This window comes from Myotis nattereri, assembly GCF_964212035.1.
Source record: "Myotis nattereri genome assembly, chromosome: 3".
NCBI lineage: Eukaryota > Metazoa > Chordata > Mammalia > Chiroptera > Vespertilionidae > Myotis > Myotis nattereri.
This window is the reverse complement of record NC_138077.1, coordinates 211,312,821-211,328,082: the sequence shown is the minus strand read 5'-3', so window position 1 is coordinate 211,328,082 and position 15,262 is coordinate 211,312,821. Positions and strand designations below refer to the sequence as shown.

General features: G+C 51.5%; 1 protein-coding gene across 4 annotated transcripts in view; it reads right to left on the bottom strand.

Moving 5' to 3' along the window:
- The window catches only part of CTNNBIP1 (catenin beta interacting protein 1), a 50,047-nt gene that overhangs the window by 17,427 nt on the left and 17,358 nt on the right, over window positions 1–15,262 (bottom strand). For 2 of the 4 annotated variants that reach the window (XM_081086803.1, XM_081086805.1), the window contains exons 2-4: window positions 6,665–6,748; window positions 656–774; window positions 103–193 (exon numbers count right to left, since the gene is read on the bottom strand). In XM_081086803.1, the coding sequence (XP_080942929.1) occupies window positions 103–193; window positions 656–751 (187 nt within the window). In that variant the 5' untranslated portion in view covers window positions 752–774; window positions 6,665–6,748. Of the gene's footprint in view, window positions 1–102; window positions 194–655; window positions 775–2,553; window positions 3,133–6,664; window positions 6,749–15,262 lie in introns of those variants that run through there. The other 2 variants (XM_081086806.1, XM_081086804.1) reach the window with 2 other exon arrangements.

The following is a 15,262-nucleotide window of genomic DNA, read 5'->3' as shown; positions in this document are numbered from 1 at the left end:
CTCCCTGTCTCTCACGGACCCCCACTGGGAGGGCGGCAGCTGCGCTTTCTAAAGGAGCCTCACAGGGTGCCCTGGGAAGGTGTGGCCGCCGGCCTCACTCACCCTGGTCGATGGAGTGCTGCGGCAGCTGGCTCAGCTGGCTGTTGACCACCCCCGCGTAGGTGCGCAGGAACTCCTCCTCGCTGGCCGTTAGCTGCAAGGGGAGAGCGGCAGTGAGGGCGGACCAACGCCTCTGAAGGCACCTGCCAGGCCTGTTTGGTCCCCGAGAGGTGCCAAGCCCTTTGCTCCCTGGAGGTTTGACCCCACCGTTCCAGAGCAAGCACTCCTCTCACCCCTGAAACCTCGTGGTCCACGAGGCCTCGCCACTCAGAGCAGACCTGAGACCGGACTCTAGGGTAGCGCAGGGCCACTGGGAAGGTGCTGCCCTCTCCGTGCCTGTCCCGCCCAGTGCCCCTGGGCGCTTCCTGGGAGAGAAGACTCACCCACCTGACCCAGAGGTGGGAAGATGCCCCAGCAGTGCCCCTGGAACTGCACTTCCCAGACTCAGTGCCACATGAACCGGCCACAGAGCCAAACCACAGGCTCAGCATCCCTCCCGACCACGGCTGCTCCAGGCGGGAGCTACAGCCTCTGCTCTGCCCCCTCAGGCACTCACGTTTGATCCCATCTTCCTCAGCATGAGCAGCACGCGGACCTTCTGCTGAATGTACATCTCCTCCGGACTCTTCCCGGGCGCCCCCTCGCGGTTCATCCCCTGGCCAGCTCTGGGGACTGCTGCAGAGCGAGAAGCATGGAGGGTGTCAGGACGACACTGCCCAGGAGACAGGGAGCTTCGTGGGAGTGTCAGGCCACCCACTTCGCTGCAGGGTCTCATTTTTGAGAGTCCAGAGCAGGTGGCGAGTTGCCTGTTCCCCCAAGACCCCACTAGCCCCTGTGTGCACAGAGCTCAGGCCAGGGAGACCGAGGAGATCCAGACTCCTGGCCAGCTCTGCCTTCCACCACAAGAGGTGGGCTACATGCCCCCACGGTGTCCCAGGTTTTCAAAGCCAGCACCTCCACCAGGAGCAGGAGGGGCACGATCAGAGGCAGCTGGCCAGGCCTCCGCTGGAGGAACTGTGGGACCAGCACCCAGCCCCAAACCCCAAGGCAGCTTTCTCAGGCAAAGCCCCTGGCGAGACCAAGAGACCAGCTCCCGGACTGGGCTCCAAGGAGTCCCTCGATGGGGATCAGCGGGCTGGGGCTCTGGGGCACCAGACCCAGGCTCACTGCCACCACCCTCACAGGCCCACCCCACCTGTCCCAGGCAGCTCCTGCAGGCAGCAGCTGTGTCCAGGTGCAAGGGGGACCCGACCTGCAGGAAGGTCCCAGGAGAGAAGTCCCAGGGTTTCCCCTCCAGGAGAGCCAGTGGAGAGGAAGCCAGGCTGGAGGGGTTAGATTACAGATCTGTAACTCCTGGACGAGTCAGAAATAACGCGGCAGCTGGTGGGGGTGGAGCCTCGGCAGCCCAGTGCCAGGAGCTGCGCTCGGAGACCAAGGGAGCTGGGCCGGTGGGCCAAGAACACTCCTTGCACCATCTACCCATCCCTCGGGTGGCAAGCCCTGGACCAGCAGGCGCTCCCCAGCGGGGTGATCTCCTGGGGAGGCGGCTCTCTGTGCAAAGGGTGGACTCAGAAATGTGCCAGCGCCTGCACAGCTGCTTCCCTGGAGGTGCCCGTCAACTGCCCGGTCCCCATAACCTAGCAGAGCCCTAGCCCTAAAAGCCCACCCGACAGACCAAAGGCTGGCCAGCTGGGGTTTAAGTAGCGGCCATATGCCTGATGTGACATGGTCCCCTTTCAGGGCCTTCCCTTCTGCCACTAAACCCCCAGGCTCCCTAGTCAACTGTCTACCCGCCTTCTACCTCCTCTGGGTGCAGAAAAGGGTCTAATAACCGGACTCTGGGAAAGAGCGGTGAGGCGCCTCAAGAATGGTCTCTGATGAGAGGCAGCCCCCCACCATCCCCCAGGCCCGGTGTGCAGAGTGCAGCGGACAGCCCTAACTTCCCAGCACAGCTGAGCGGGCAAGCTGGGTTCTGGGTTTCACTTCTCACACTGACCCCTTCTCACTGCCTTTCGCTCCCCCCCACCCCCCTGACAACAATCTTTACAAGAAAGCCAGAACAGATGACACCACTCCCCGACACCACAGCCTTTGCCAGAACCCCAGGAGGCCTGCACAGTCGGCCCTGCCCCTTCCCTCTCTCCCCTTGCCGCTCTGCCTTCCTGGCCCCAGTCTGGTTCTAGAACATGCCAAGAAGCCCTTTTCCCCAGCAGCCTTTGCACCGAGTGTCCCCTGGGCCTCCATTGGATTCCTTTCATCCTTCATCTTACTCAAAGCTGCCTTCCCAGGAAGCCTTTCCTGGCAGCACAGCCAAAGCAGGGTCTGCACCCCACCCCAGCCCTTACAGCCACGTAGCCCTGGCTTGTCCCAATTTTCCGAAAGCACTTGTTGGAGCATTTGCTTGTGTCTCTTCCCAGCCTGACCGGAAGTCCAGGACATGTATGCTTCACTCACCCTGTCCCCCTGCGCCCAGCACCGTGCCTGGAGGAGCTTAAGGAATATGGCCCAGTGGCTGAATGCAGTATGGAGACCAGCCTGTGGTGTCTAAACCTTCCCATCCCTCTAACATCCACACCAATTTAGGACCAAATGTCATCGTGCTGAAAGAGGCCCAAGAACCAATCCAGCCTCCAGAACCAGGCTGAGCTTTCCCCGAGGACTCTTGTTCCTGAGCAGCTGGCGTGCTGTGGCCTGTCGTGTTCTCCAGAGGACATCTGAAATGCTCCAAGTTCCTCCAAAGTGGGAGCGTGCCAGGGTCTAACCCCAGCGGGTCCAGGGGTCCCCAGAGGTGTGGACAGAGTCGGCGAAGAAGGAATGACATGGAGACAGCGTTCAGTTGATCAGCAGCCTAGCCAGGATCTCCAGCCAGGATCTCCAGCCAAGTTCTGGTCTGGATCTCCAGAGAGGTTCTGCTTAGGATCTCCAGCCAGGTTCTGTGTCCATGTTCTCTTGCTAGGTTCTGTTTCTAGGTTCTGAGGCCAGTTTCTGTCCAGGATCTTTTGCCATGTTTTCTCCAGCGAAGTTCTCCTGTCTCTAGAGAACATTCTGTGTAGGTTCTGTGCCTAGGTTCTGTCTCTCTCCTGTCTCTCGCTGTCTTGTTACATCTGTATTTATACCAGTTGATTCAATCCTATCAATCTCTATTACAAAGGTTAGGGCGTTTCTTATCTCCATTCCAGGGAGTAAAGATTATGTAGCTTAAGCATGATTGTTCGTAGTTAAAGTGATTAATTACCCACCTGGCACTTAGTTAAGAGGTTTTATTCCCTCCCTAACTTCAGGGGAAAATCCCTACCTGGGGAAACAACCTTTCTCAGAGACCTTGGTTAAAACACATAGTGCCAAGAAGGTGAGCAAACATATCAAGAACAGTATGCCATATATGCCAGGTCCCTTGAAACAGTAAGCATGGACCAGCTCCCGGCAGGAGCGAGGCTTCCAGAATTAAATCTCCCAATCCTGCCCCGTGTCCCAGGGCTAATATGGTCAGTTTGCTCTCTCCTTGTGAAAGACAGTGTGGAAGACACGTGACTGGCCACTAGATGTCGCCACACACAAAAGAACCAGTGTTCCAGTGCCATAGCCTGTCCCCAAACCCAACAGGCCCACCAGGCTCAAGCCCACACTCTGATCCCACCAGTGCCAGGCCCAGAGCAAGATCTAGTCGTCCATTCAGGGGCAGTTCTTCTAATCTAGATGCTGCACATCCCAGGAGCTAGGGGTCCTGGCTTCACAGGGGGGGAGTCTCTTCCTCACTGTCCTTCCTGACAGCCACACTTCTTCCAACAGAGAGGCAGGTTCAGAACCCAGAGGAATGTGTGTGTGTGTGTGTGTGTGTGTGTGTGTGTGTGTGTGAGAGAGAGAGAGAGAGAGAGAGAGAGAGAGAGAGAGAGAGAGAGAGATTTTATTTTTCAGAATTTTGCTCTGTCCTACACTCCTACATACAGATAGATGGGTGTTCCATCATCTTCCACCATTGTGGCCTGTCCCAAGGGACCTCCCACACTCATGCAGTGATTACTAAGTGGGGGCCTCACAGGGTGTCTTGGGTACTTGAATACGTCTTTGGGGCCAGGTTACCCCCAAGTCAGCACAGTTCCCGGCAGAGACTGGTTCTTACCCGTTTCTTCTTGCTTCGGGGAAAGAAGGTTCCTGTTATTTCTAAAAGTTACGATCTTCCAGGATTCTTCCAGCTCTTGTATGAGCTGATCCCGCCCTGCCTCCTGACAGAGGGCACACCCAGGGCTGGATCTGGGGCAGAAGGTGGCCAATGAGCACACATTTCCGCCCTTCACAATCCCATCTAAGCAGCCTAGGCCTTCACAACTCGTTTAAATAATTTCCAAATAGAATCTGCAGCAAGGGTGTCAGGGAGAAGAAAATGAATAATTGAAGAGAGCAGGTCATAATAACCCAAACAACAGACATTGCAGTCGCTGGTATGCTGCAAGGATGTTAAAGTATGTTTGGATTTGGTGCCTGTCTACGCAAACACGCTGTTAAATTGTCATTACATTCTGACAAACATCAGATTAACTTCATCTGGAACTCTTATTCTCCCCTGTAGGGATCAGGAACTTGTGTCCATTAAAATGTGTTTAAATCACATAAGTCCAAACTGCAACTAATTTAGATACCAATTATTCATTCTGTGACTCAGCCATGAGGGCCACATGTGATGGTGCTTCTCACTTACGGCTCCCGGCTAGCCCCATAAACACCCCCTCACCTAACATGGTAGCATTTCCATTCTAAATCCTAAGTAAATCTCTGCTAACTGCCCAATCAGAGACAGACTTGCTCCCTCTCTTGGAGATATAACCTTCTGGAAGCACACTAGGGAAGGCATAGATGAGCTAAAGAATAGAAATGGAAATAAACAACTATTAACTACCCACATAAATAGCGAGGGAGCGGCCTGAGGCTATACATCAAGCCATATATAAAAGTGTCAGTGATTCCAGAAAATTACATCTGATTGGGACAAACGCAATGAACAGAAGCTGAGGTACACACATTTGCTGCAGACACGCAGGCATATTCATGCCCCTAACCCCCCCTCCCTCCCCCAACACACACACTCCTGTTGGTTCTAAGCTCGCATCTCTGTTGAAGGAAGGGTTGGCTGGTAACGGACAATGAGGAAGGGCTCACAGCCACGGGGAAGGATGAGAAGTGACAAATGGAGGCCGTGGCCTGAGAGGCCACATTGTGCTCCTGGGAGACATCCGGCCCAGTCTCTGCAGGGACATAGTCTCTACCAGCACGAGTCCAGCTTCGAAGCAGCTGACCTCTCTTTAGAGCAGCGGTTCTCAATCTGTGGGTAGCGACCCCTTTGGGGGTCAAACGACCCTTTCACAGGGGTCACCTAAGACCATCAGAAAACACATATATAATTACATATTGTTTTTGTGATTAATCACTATGCTTTAATTATGTTCAATTTGTAACAATGAAATTGGGGGTCACCACAACATGAGGAATTGTATTAAAGGGTCGCGGCATTAGAAAGGTTGAGAACCACTTCTTTAGAGGAATCGGGAGATGGTGCTGAGGGACCGAGTGAGCGGGGCTGCTGGATGGTGCGGGCAGCAGTCAGACCCATCCTGATAACCTGCTCCGAAAGCTGCTGTTCTCTGACAGGCACGCGTGGCCCTGAATACAAACACAGCTGCCTGTACTCATTTGTATTTATAAAGTGAGGCTAATGCTGCCTGAACACCACATTTATATAAATTGAAATATACATTTATACCTGGGGTGATCTTGTCCCTGCTTGGAGAATCCTGGGTAACCTCAGGTTGGGCCAGACAGCAGGGGCTCCTTTAGATACACAAGCCACCCCTGCTCCATGCATCCCAACATTTGTCTTTTGTCCATTAAAAAGGTGATATATTAACTTGACCTGGGGTGGTGAACACACAATACTGTGTACAGGCGATGCGTTGCAGAATTGTGCACCTGAAATCTGTATAATTTTGTTAACCAGTGTCACCCCAACAGATTCAATAAAAACAATAAAAAATAGCCCTACCCGGTTTGGCTCAGTGGATAGAGTGTTGGCCTGCTGACTGAAGGTTCCCTGGTTCGATTCCAGTCAAGGGCACATGCCTGGGTTGCAGGCTCGATCCCCAGTAGGGGGCATACAGGAGGCAGCTGATCAATCATTCTCTCTCATCATTGATGTTTCTCTCTCTCTCTCCCTCTCCCTTCCTCTATGAAATCAATAAAAATATATTAAAAAATTTTCAAAAGTGATATATTTTAAATGCTCACATTTGAAATTTACATTTGCATACAAATATAAAATAATATAATTGTGCTATTCATAGAGCTTCTATAAAATATCACTTTAGAAACTACACAGGTTAACAGCCTGACAGTAACCAGCAGAGCCACACACTCACCGCAGGAATCACCCTCTGAAGAAATGAGCATTTCTAGGGACAGTGGAGAAGGGAAATGAGATGCACTCACTTCGTGCTCAGCCTCGAGCCTGAACCCAAGGGCCCTCCCAACACTGATCTAAAGCCACATCCCAGACATCCTTCCCCTGGGTCCTTACCTGCTTCTGGAAATTAACTTCAGGCAAACCGGCGCTCAACTGTGGCGGACGGGCTGCGGCCGGGAGAAATAGGAAGGTGCGGCCCTGTGGAAACAACATGGGTCATGGGAGGAGCCAGGAGGGACCAACGGCTGCCTGCCTGCCGGAGTCTAACCTGGAGCACACGCCCGTGCTGACAGATACAGGGCTGCGGGCGGGAAGCTCATGGCAACGGCTCTGCCGCAGTCCAGAAATACCTGTGTGTCTGGCCAGCCCAGGGGCCTGCACCAACACCTCTGGGATGAGCTGCTGACTGCGGCTGTGCGTGCTGTCATTTCCCACTAAAGCAGGTCAGCACACACCCTCCTCCCCCTGAGTTAGTCACCAAGTCCACTGAAGCTGTGCTGGGACCACAGTGAGTCACTCCAGGGCAGCTGACCGGCAAGTCCCACACCCGCACACGAAGGTGCACCCTCCAAACCGAACCTGAGTTGGGCACAGGCACCTGGGCGCTCCAGCTCCTCTGTGCCCGGTGTGCATTGTGTCTGTGCTTGGTATATGAAAGCATAAACACACACACAACACAGTTGCAGATAACTTACAACCTACTTGCCTGGCCACAAAACCGCTTGTGCCAAACACACCTCTTCCAGGAATCAGAGAACACGGTCTTCTTGTCTTTTGTCTCCCACACTCCACTCATCGCCCAGGCCCTTTGCAGGTTATTAACAGAAGCAGGGACCGAGGCCAACAGGTGGGAGACACAAGGGGACAGGCAGGAGTCACCAGGGAGACTTGCCCTCGGGCCGCCACCTGGTCACCTCCTCCGCTGTGGCGCACAGACCTCAGCACCTGGGTTCGAGGTGGCCTCCCGGCTCAGCCCTGCAGTGAGGACAGGGGTCTGAGGACGACAGTTTGAGAAACCTGTTCTAAGGGCAGGTACAGGACCAAGAGAGCTTTGAAACCCTGTGTCTTCCACGATTTCTGCAAAGAAAGCTGCTCGCTCACCCGAGGGGCCGAGGGAAACGTGTTTTCCGTAAAAAGTGAGATTTCAGAAGCCGCCCCTACAGGTAGACGTGTCTCTACCCTCTGGGTCTCTGTTCTGTGTATCCCTTCAACTATCGATGGCCCTGGGATGGAGGAGCCGTCCCCTCAGACTACGCTGTGGGAACAGACATTTATAGTGACTAATTGCTCTTTTATTCCTCTGGATAGCAAAGCACCCAAATACCAAGGGCCCTGGGGAACGTGCACCCACGTCCCCACATTCCTTCAAAACGACATGAAAAGAGCCACCTTCCCCCACTTCTGAGGGGCTTTCCTTTCTTCACTGACCACAACAGCCATTCGCTTCCTCCTGTCTACAGCAAGCACGTCAAACTCAAAGGCTGACCCGGGCCAAATAAACAAGGTTGAAGTTTATGTGGCCACAGAAAAACAAAAGCTTCCATCTTCATAGAAACGTAGTTAATTTTGATAGGGACATGCTGAATACAAAGGGCTGAAATAAATGAGTCATCGTTAACATAAAATAATAGAACATTTCAATAAAATTAATATTTTTTCTTGAACATTAACTTACCAGACACTGAATAATTGCACAAATTAATAAGCGTAACGCAAATAAACCTATTTTTCTTGTTCTCTGAAAGCAAAATATTTCCTGTTGCGCACACCAAACAAGTCAGTACAAGACTAATGACGTGGCAATCGGCTGCTAAAATATTCGCTGCTGGTATTAGTGGAGAGAAATGGTGCAATGCAACATGATTATAGTAATCAGTCATTAGCGAACAGTGTAGTTCATCATTAATAATTATGTATAACAGGATATTGTAAAAATTAAGTGACGAAATTTTTATCAAAACGTTTCTTACATACTGTTATATTGGCTGGGCCGCAAACATATTCGTTGTGGCCCGCATGGGACCCTCGGGCCACGAGTTTGACACGCTTGGTCTACAGGGCTCAGCCCTTCCAAGGAGCAGAGAGGAGCTTGGTATTCGTGATTTTAAGGGGAAGGCAGCAAAGGGATGGTGTTCCTGGTGGGACTGTCCCGCTGTTCTAAGTGCCATTTTATGTGTTCCCAATTTACAGAGCAGGAAAGCGAGGCCCGGAGCCTGAGGACCCCGGAGCCAGTGGAAGGCAGCAGCCATGCTCGGGGGCTGGGTTCTGCTTTCAGCTCTGCTCTGTCGCTGCTGAGCTGTGCAGCCTGAGGTCGGCCACTGCCCCGTGGGCCCTGCATTTTGCCATTTGTGGAAAGGAAAACAGGACTTCTACCATGTCCTCCCTCGGGGCTGGCTTCATGGGCATGAGGCCTGGGCAGTTAGAAGGGCCTCACTCTGGGTTTAAGCTCTGCTGTCCCTGTCTTGAAATTCCTAATATTTTTTGGCCCCACAAGCTATATGGCTGGACTAGAGTGAGAAAAAGGAAGTCCCAGTGCTCTCAAACTGCCCAGGGCTCCCCAACCTGAAGTAGACACAGCATGGATGCAAGAAGGATTTGTGTGTCCACAGCTCCCTGTCAGCCCTAAGAGCGGGGATACAGTGTGGGGCTATGACACTGAGCCTGCCTTCCCGGGGTGACCAAATGACTGCGGAAACCGAACTACACAAGGTGAACAAAAAACAATACAAACAATACGGACAGCCAGCCTAAAAGGTACAACAGGTTAAGACACAACATCCAGAGCGCCAGCTGCATGTGATGAGCTATGCCAGCGCCTCCCCGAGCAGCTGTGAGGCAGGAGGAAAAGACCTTGACCCAGTGTGAGAAGTGGCAGAGTAAGGGCATATGCAAAGCTCTGCGAGGGCACAGAGGAGGAGGGACTACCTGCAAAGAGCTCTGGGGAGAAGACACGGAGCTGGGTCTTGAAGGATGAATAGGAGTTTGCTGGTAGAGAAGAAGGGCAAGGGCATGACAGGCACAGGGAACAGACATTCTCCTGTGCTGGGCACGAAGAGACACAGGTGAGCAAAAACAGTTATGATCCACTGGGAGGAGTGGGTCCCAGGGAGTGGGGCAGACGGATGTTAATCAAGTCACACCCGGAGGTGCCTCCTCAGACACTGATAAATGACACAAACTTCTGAGGGGGAGCTGGGTTGGGGGCCACTTCTGTGCTCCGGGGCACGTGTCAATGTCCTGCAGCAGGAAGAGACCGGGCCTTGGGAGAACTGGAGGACGAAGGTGTGGCTGAAGCCTGGAGAGCCGGCGCTGGACAGCGGGGTGGGGGGCCGTCTCTGAGAGGTGGGGAGAGGTGCTCGACAGTGGCGAGTCAGGGAGACTCTGACTTTATAAGACCAGCAAGGTGCAACGCGGACCAGAGCCTGGAGCAGAGCCGGAGGGGACAGCCCCCTGGGCCAGGTGAGAGCTGGGCTTGGGCTGGGAGGGGACAGGGAAGGGGACACTTTGGCAGGTGGAACCGTATCACTGTGACCATCTGCGGAGACAGAGTCAAAACGGGGTGACCGACCAGATCCTGGGGCACTTCTGGGAGACACAGCGCACTGGATGAGTGGAGGGGGTTGGGGGGCATATATCGGAAGAAGGGGCGACCTAAGTGAACGCGAAGATGTGGCATCCTGGCAATGCCACTTACCAGCTGTGTGGCCTTGGGGAACGTATTCATTTCTTTATTCAACCAGCAAGTTTATTGAGCACCTACTATGTGTATTGGGATACATCAGTGAAAAAAGAAACAGTCAAAAATCCCTACATACAAACTAATAAAAAATAATCAATGGGCAAATGATTAAAAACCGAGCCGGGTGAGGGGAAACAGGAGTGTGGGTGGTCGGGTTGGGCCTCCCCGAGCAAAGCCATGGAGGAGGTGAGGGAGCGCACTGTGGGAACCCTGGAGCAGAGCTGGGCGGAGCCCGGGTGGGGGAGCAGCAAGAAAGGCCGTGGGGGAAGCAGGAGGCAGCGAGGGAAGCGAGTAAGGGGACAGGGCAACGGGAGGCCAGGAGGCCTCTGTGAGAACCCGACCTTGACCTCTAAGAAAGGGCAGCCACTGTGGCCTGGTCTGACCACCCCAGCGTGAAAATGGAGAAGAGACTGAGGGGTGAGAGCAGAAGTGGGAGGCCAGTAAGGAGGCCGTGGCAGAAATTGAGGCAAACGGCAGGCGGTGGCAGTGGGGCCAGAGTGCATAGGACATCAGGAGGGCCGGGGGCACAGTGTGGAGTGTGAGAGGAGGGAGGTGTGATGGTGACTTCCAGGTGTGTGGGCTGAGCAACTGAAGGTGGGGGTTCCTATCAACCAAGAAGGGGGAGACACAAGTGGAGCAGTGTTGGGGAAAGACCAGGAGTTAACCTTTAGACAGCTTAGAGCCTTCCCATCTCTAAGCCTCGGTTTCCTTAGCTATAGAACGGGGGCATCAGTGACACCTGCCTCAAGTGCTGGCAGAAAATTAAATGGGATAACAAGTAAAGAAATCACCGGGCACAGTGCCTGGGACACGCAATAAATATCAGTCACTATTACTAGTGACGGCAACAACGACAATGTAAGTAAACGACATTTTCATTACAGGACGGGGGTCAAATTAAACAAAAATTAGAATTCAAAGGTTTAAAATACCCCAGCTTCCTTTTCTCCCCTTCCTTCCCAGTTCTCCCATCACCTCCCAACTGGCTCAAAGGAATGCTAAGGGGTGAAGAGCTGGGGGGGGGGGGGGGGGCGGGGGGGGCGGGGAACAGGATTCCTTCCCATGTTTTCTACCTGCTGGCCCGGATCACTGGCTCCTTGGCCTTGGGCACTACGGACACTTTGGACTGGATCACTGACTATTGTCTGGGATACTGAGCAGCACCCCCAGGCCCTACCTCACACGGTCATGGTTCAGTCAGTGACAGACCCATATACAACAGTGGTCCCACGAGAGTCTAATAGAGCTAAACTATTCCAGCTGTCCGGTGAATCATAGTCCTTGTAATCACACAAATGCCACTGTGTTACAAAAGCCTAGAGTACTCAGTACAGTGACATGCTGTACAGCTCGAAGCCCAGGAGCTGTAGGGGAAGAGCGTGTCACCTCCAAATGTGTCTGTTTGGCGTGAGGATTATTTTAGGCCGGTTAGCTTTAAGAAACAGGAACGGGGAGAAGCTCATGTAAAGGGTGTCCCAAAATTCACGCAAGATTTGAATTTTGTGTGAGCATTAACAACAACAAAAAATAAAAGCCTAATTTTACTTGGTTTATTGAATCAGATTCTAATATCTGTTGCCCTTTGATTTCAATCCCTTCAATTTGATAAGCATTACCAAGTACCAATCATGGCCCAGGAGCAGGGACAATGAAGACCAATGAAGACCACGGCTTTGCATATGTGCCAGCAAAGCCGTGGAGGCCATTTACCCGATGTGCTATTCCATACATAACCCTATACTGTGTACTTTATGAATCAATAAAAAATTTACAATTTTTAACTATAAACCTGTTTTCTATCAAAATTAATTCTTGCATGAATTTTGGGACACCCTTTAGAAGTAGAAGCTCCTCTTTATAAAATGCATTTGCAGGTGTAAGGGAGTCTCCATCTGTACCAGGACCTGGGGATGACCTTGCCTCCCGAAACTCTTAGTGCGGAACTTAAATCCGCATCTCAACCTTACCCCGGTTTACTATGCTTCTCCCGGAACCGCCCACAACCTGCCCCCCCCCCGCCCCCCTTCTTTCATCTTCCGCTGAAGATGGTATTTGAGGTGGTGGCTTCCACCATTTGTGTGAGTTACTCAGCTTTCCTGGGTCTCTCCCGTGTACACAGGAAATACACGTTATTAAAGTTGTCTTTTTTTTCTCCTGTTAATCTGACTTTATTTACAGGGATGTCTCAGCCAAGAACCTAGAAGGGTAGAGGAAGAATTACTTTTCTTTCCCTACAGAGCCTGGGTGTGTAGAAGGCTGTACCACCTCAGTTTCTGTAAGTGCACTTTGATATTCGCACAACGAAATCGCCTAACGATGCAGAACATATTCCTAACATTAAACAGTGCATGATGTAGGTGCCAATAGCACCCCCGCTCATGTGTGACAACTGTGGCCGAAAAGGGTTCCACAGAAAAGAGCCTCACAGGGAGTCTGATCATCAATTCTAAGTGGACAGGTCATGGTGGGAAGTTAAGCCGCAGGCATATAACTCCTCAGTGAAAGCTTTATCTTTGCCTCAAGCAAGCCCTGTCTATTGTTTCTGTACACCTAGGTTAAGCCACCCTTAAGAGAACACATAATCTTTAAAAAAAAATTATTTTTATTGATTTAGAGAGGGAGAGAGAAACCTCACTTTGTTGTTCCATTTATGGATGCATCCTTGATTAATTCATATATGTGCCCTGACCAGGGATCGAATCCACAACCCTGGCATATTGGGATGATGCTCCAAACAACTGAGTTACCTGGCCAGGGTGAGAACACATCTTGTTAACTCTCCTGTAACCCCATCCCCACTTGCTTTCTTGCACCTCCATGCAATCTTCCCTCCTTAGTTCCAAAAGCATAAAATAAACTACCATTTAGGAAGTGTTTTTCTTTTGCTTTTTTTTTTAGAGAGAGGAGGAGGGAGGTAAAGGAGGGGGAGAAAGAGAAAAACATCGATGTGAGAGAGACACATTGATTGGTTGCCTTCCACATGTGCTCCCACAGGGGCTGGAACGAACCTGCAACACGCCCTTGGCTGGGAATCAAACCCGTGACCCTTTGGTCCGTGGGCCAATGCTCCAACCACTGAGCCAAGGGGGCCTGGGCTAGGAAGCATTTTTCTCAGTCTGTTGAGATCTTGCTTCCAGGCATATCCTCTGTTTGGCTTAAATACATTTTTTATAAAAATTCTTTACAGGTTTGGACGTTCTTACATGGACACAAATAAGAATGTCTCCAAGATGTTGTCATATGTCCCCTAAGGGGCAAAGTCACCTCTGGTTGTGATCAGCGCTTTAAAGAAATAGCTGACATTTTCTAGCTTACTATTAGCCAGGCCTTGTTTTTGTTTTTAAACTAACTTTTAATAAGTTTATTTTATTATTTTATTGACGTAAGGGTTTGAGAGAGAGAGGAAGGGAGAGAGGGAGGCAGGGAGGGAGGGAAAGAGAGAGAGAGAGAGAGAGAGAGAGAGAGAGAGAGAGAGACTGATTTGTTGTTCCACTTACTCATGCATTCATTGTTTGATTCTTGTATGAGCCCTGGCTGGGGATGGAACCTGAAACCTTCCCAACAATGCTCTAACCAACTGACTACCCAGCCAGGGCTAGGCCAGGCCTTGTTCTTAAGCCTCCACTTACGTGAATCTGTTCAGTCTTCACATTCAGTCTTCACAACAAACATCCCTATGAGGTTTTACAAGTAAGGACACAGACGCAGAGAGTAACCTGCCTGTGACCATCCACCTAGCGTGTCCTACTTAGTTCTGGGGTAGGAGTCAAACCCGTGTTGTCTGAGTCTTAGCCCCATGCTGCCCTGCTCGCCAGGGTACAAGCAAATGGATAAACATAAGCTCAGAGCCAGGAAGAGGGGCGCAGGACCGAGGCCTGAGCTGCAGCTCTGGCTGCGAGTCCACATGGGGCGGCTCCTCAGGTCCTCCAGCGACATCAAAACTGGGGCACCAGAGAGAATTTCCACAAGTTCTGCTCTCAGTAATTAAGCTGCAACCTCCCGGACTCTAGGGCCTCAGGGCAACTGCCTTAATTAATAAACGTTTCAGCCTCCTCAGTCCAGAGCCAGGCTCAGCACCCTCCAGCAGCAGGAGCAAAACAGGTCTAATGACGGCCTGGGCCTGCAAGCCAGGAGTTTGCAGGACGTGGCACCATTCTTAGGGGATGAGCTCGGGATGAGGAATTTGTCCTGAGGTCGCCAACCCCAATTCAAACCTGACCCAGCGCTCCTTCCTGCTCGGTGAAGCCAGCAGCCTGCAGAACAATGATAATTACTGTTGTTGCTACAGCACTTCCAAGGCCAGGCACAATGTCAGTCAGTCCAGCACACTGTCTCATTTAATTTTCATTCTCACAACAAACTTGCGAGGCAAGAATTATTCTCATTTTAAAGATGAAACAACCGAGTCTCAAGAGAAGGTAATCAGCTGCTCAAGGCCACAGAGCTGATAAGGGACAGAGCCTGGATCGGAATCCATGCTTTCTCCCCATCTTAGCCCCTCTGGTTCAGAAATGTGTAGATGCACTAGCCATTTTAATTGACATTAAAGTGAAAATCTGCTTTACAGAAAAAAAGAAAGCCAGAGCCCCAAACTACTGCCAATCAGAAAAGATGATAAAGCAACATATCAACCAAATACAGGGAATGGTCCTTAATGGGACCCCAGGAGGGGGAGGGGAAGGAGTCTTAAAGGCCATTATTGGGCAATTGCAGGAAACTGAATAAGGAGTACTTATTAGATAATAGTATTGTATCAACATTATATTGTTGAGTATGATGATTATACTGTGATTATGTTGCAAGGTATCCTGGTTCCTAAGAGATACAGGCTGAAGTACTTAAGGGGGAAATGCCTCAATGCTTGCAACTTACTCTCAAATGGCTCAGGAAAACAAGTGTGTGTGTGTGTGTGTGTGTGTGTGTGTGTGTGAGTGCGCCTGGAGCACTGGTTCTCAACCTTCTGACCCTTTAAA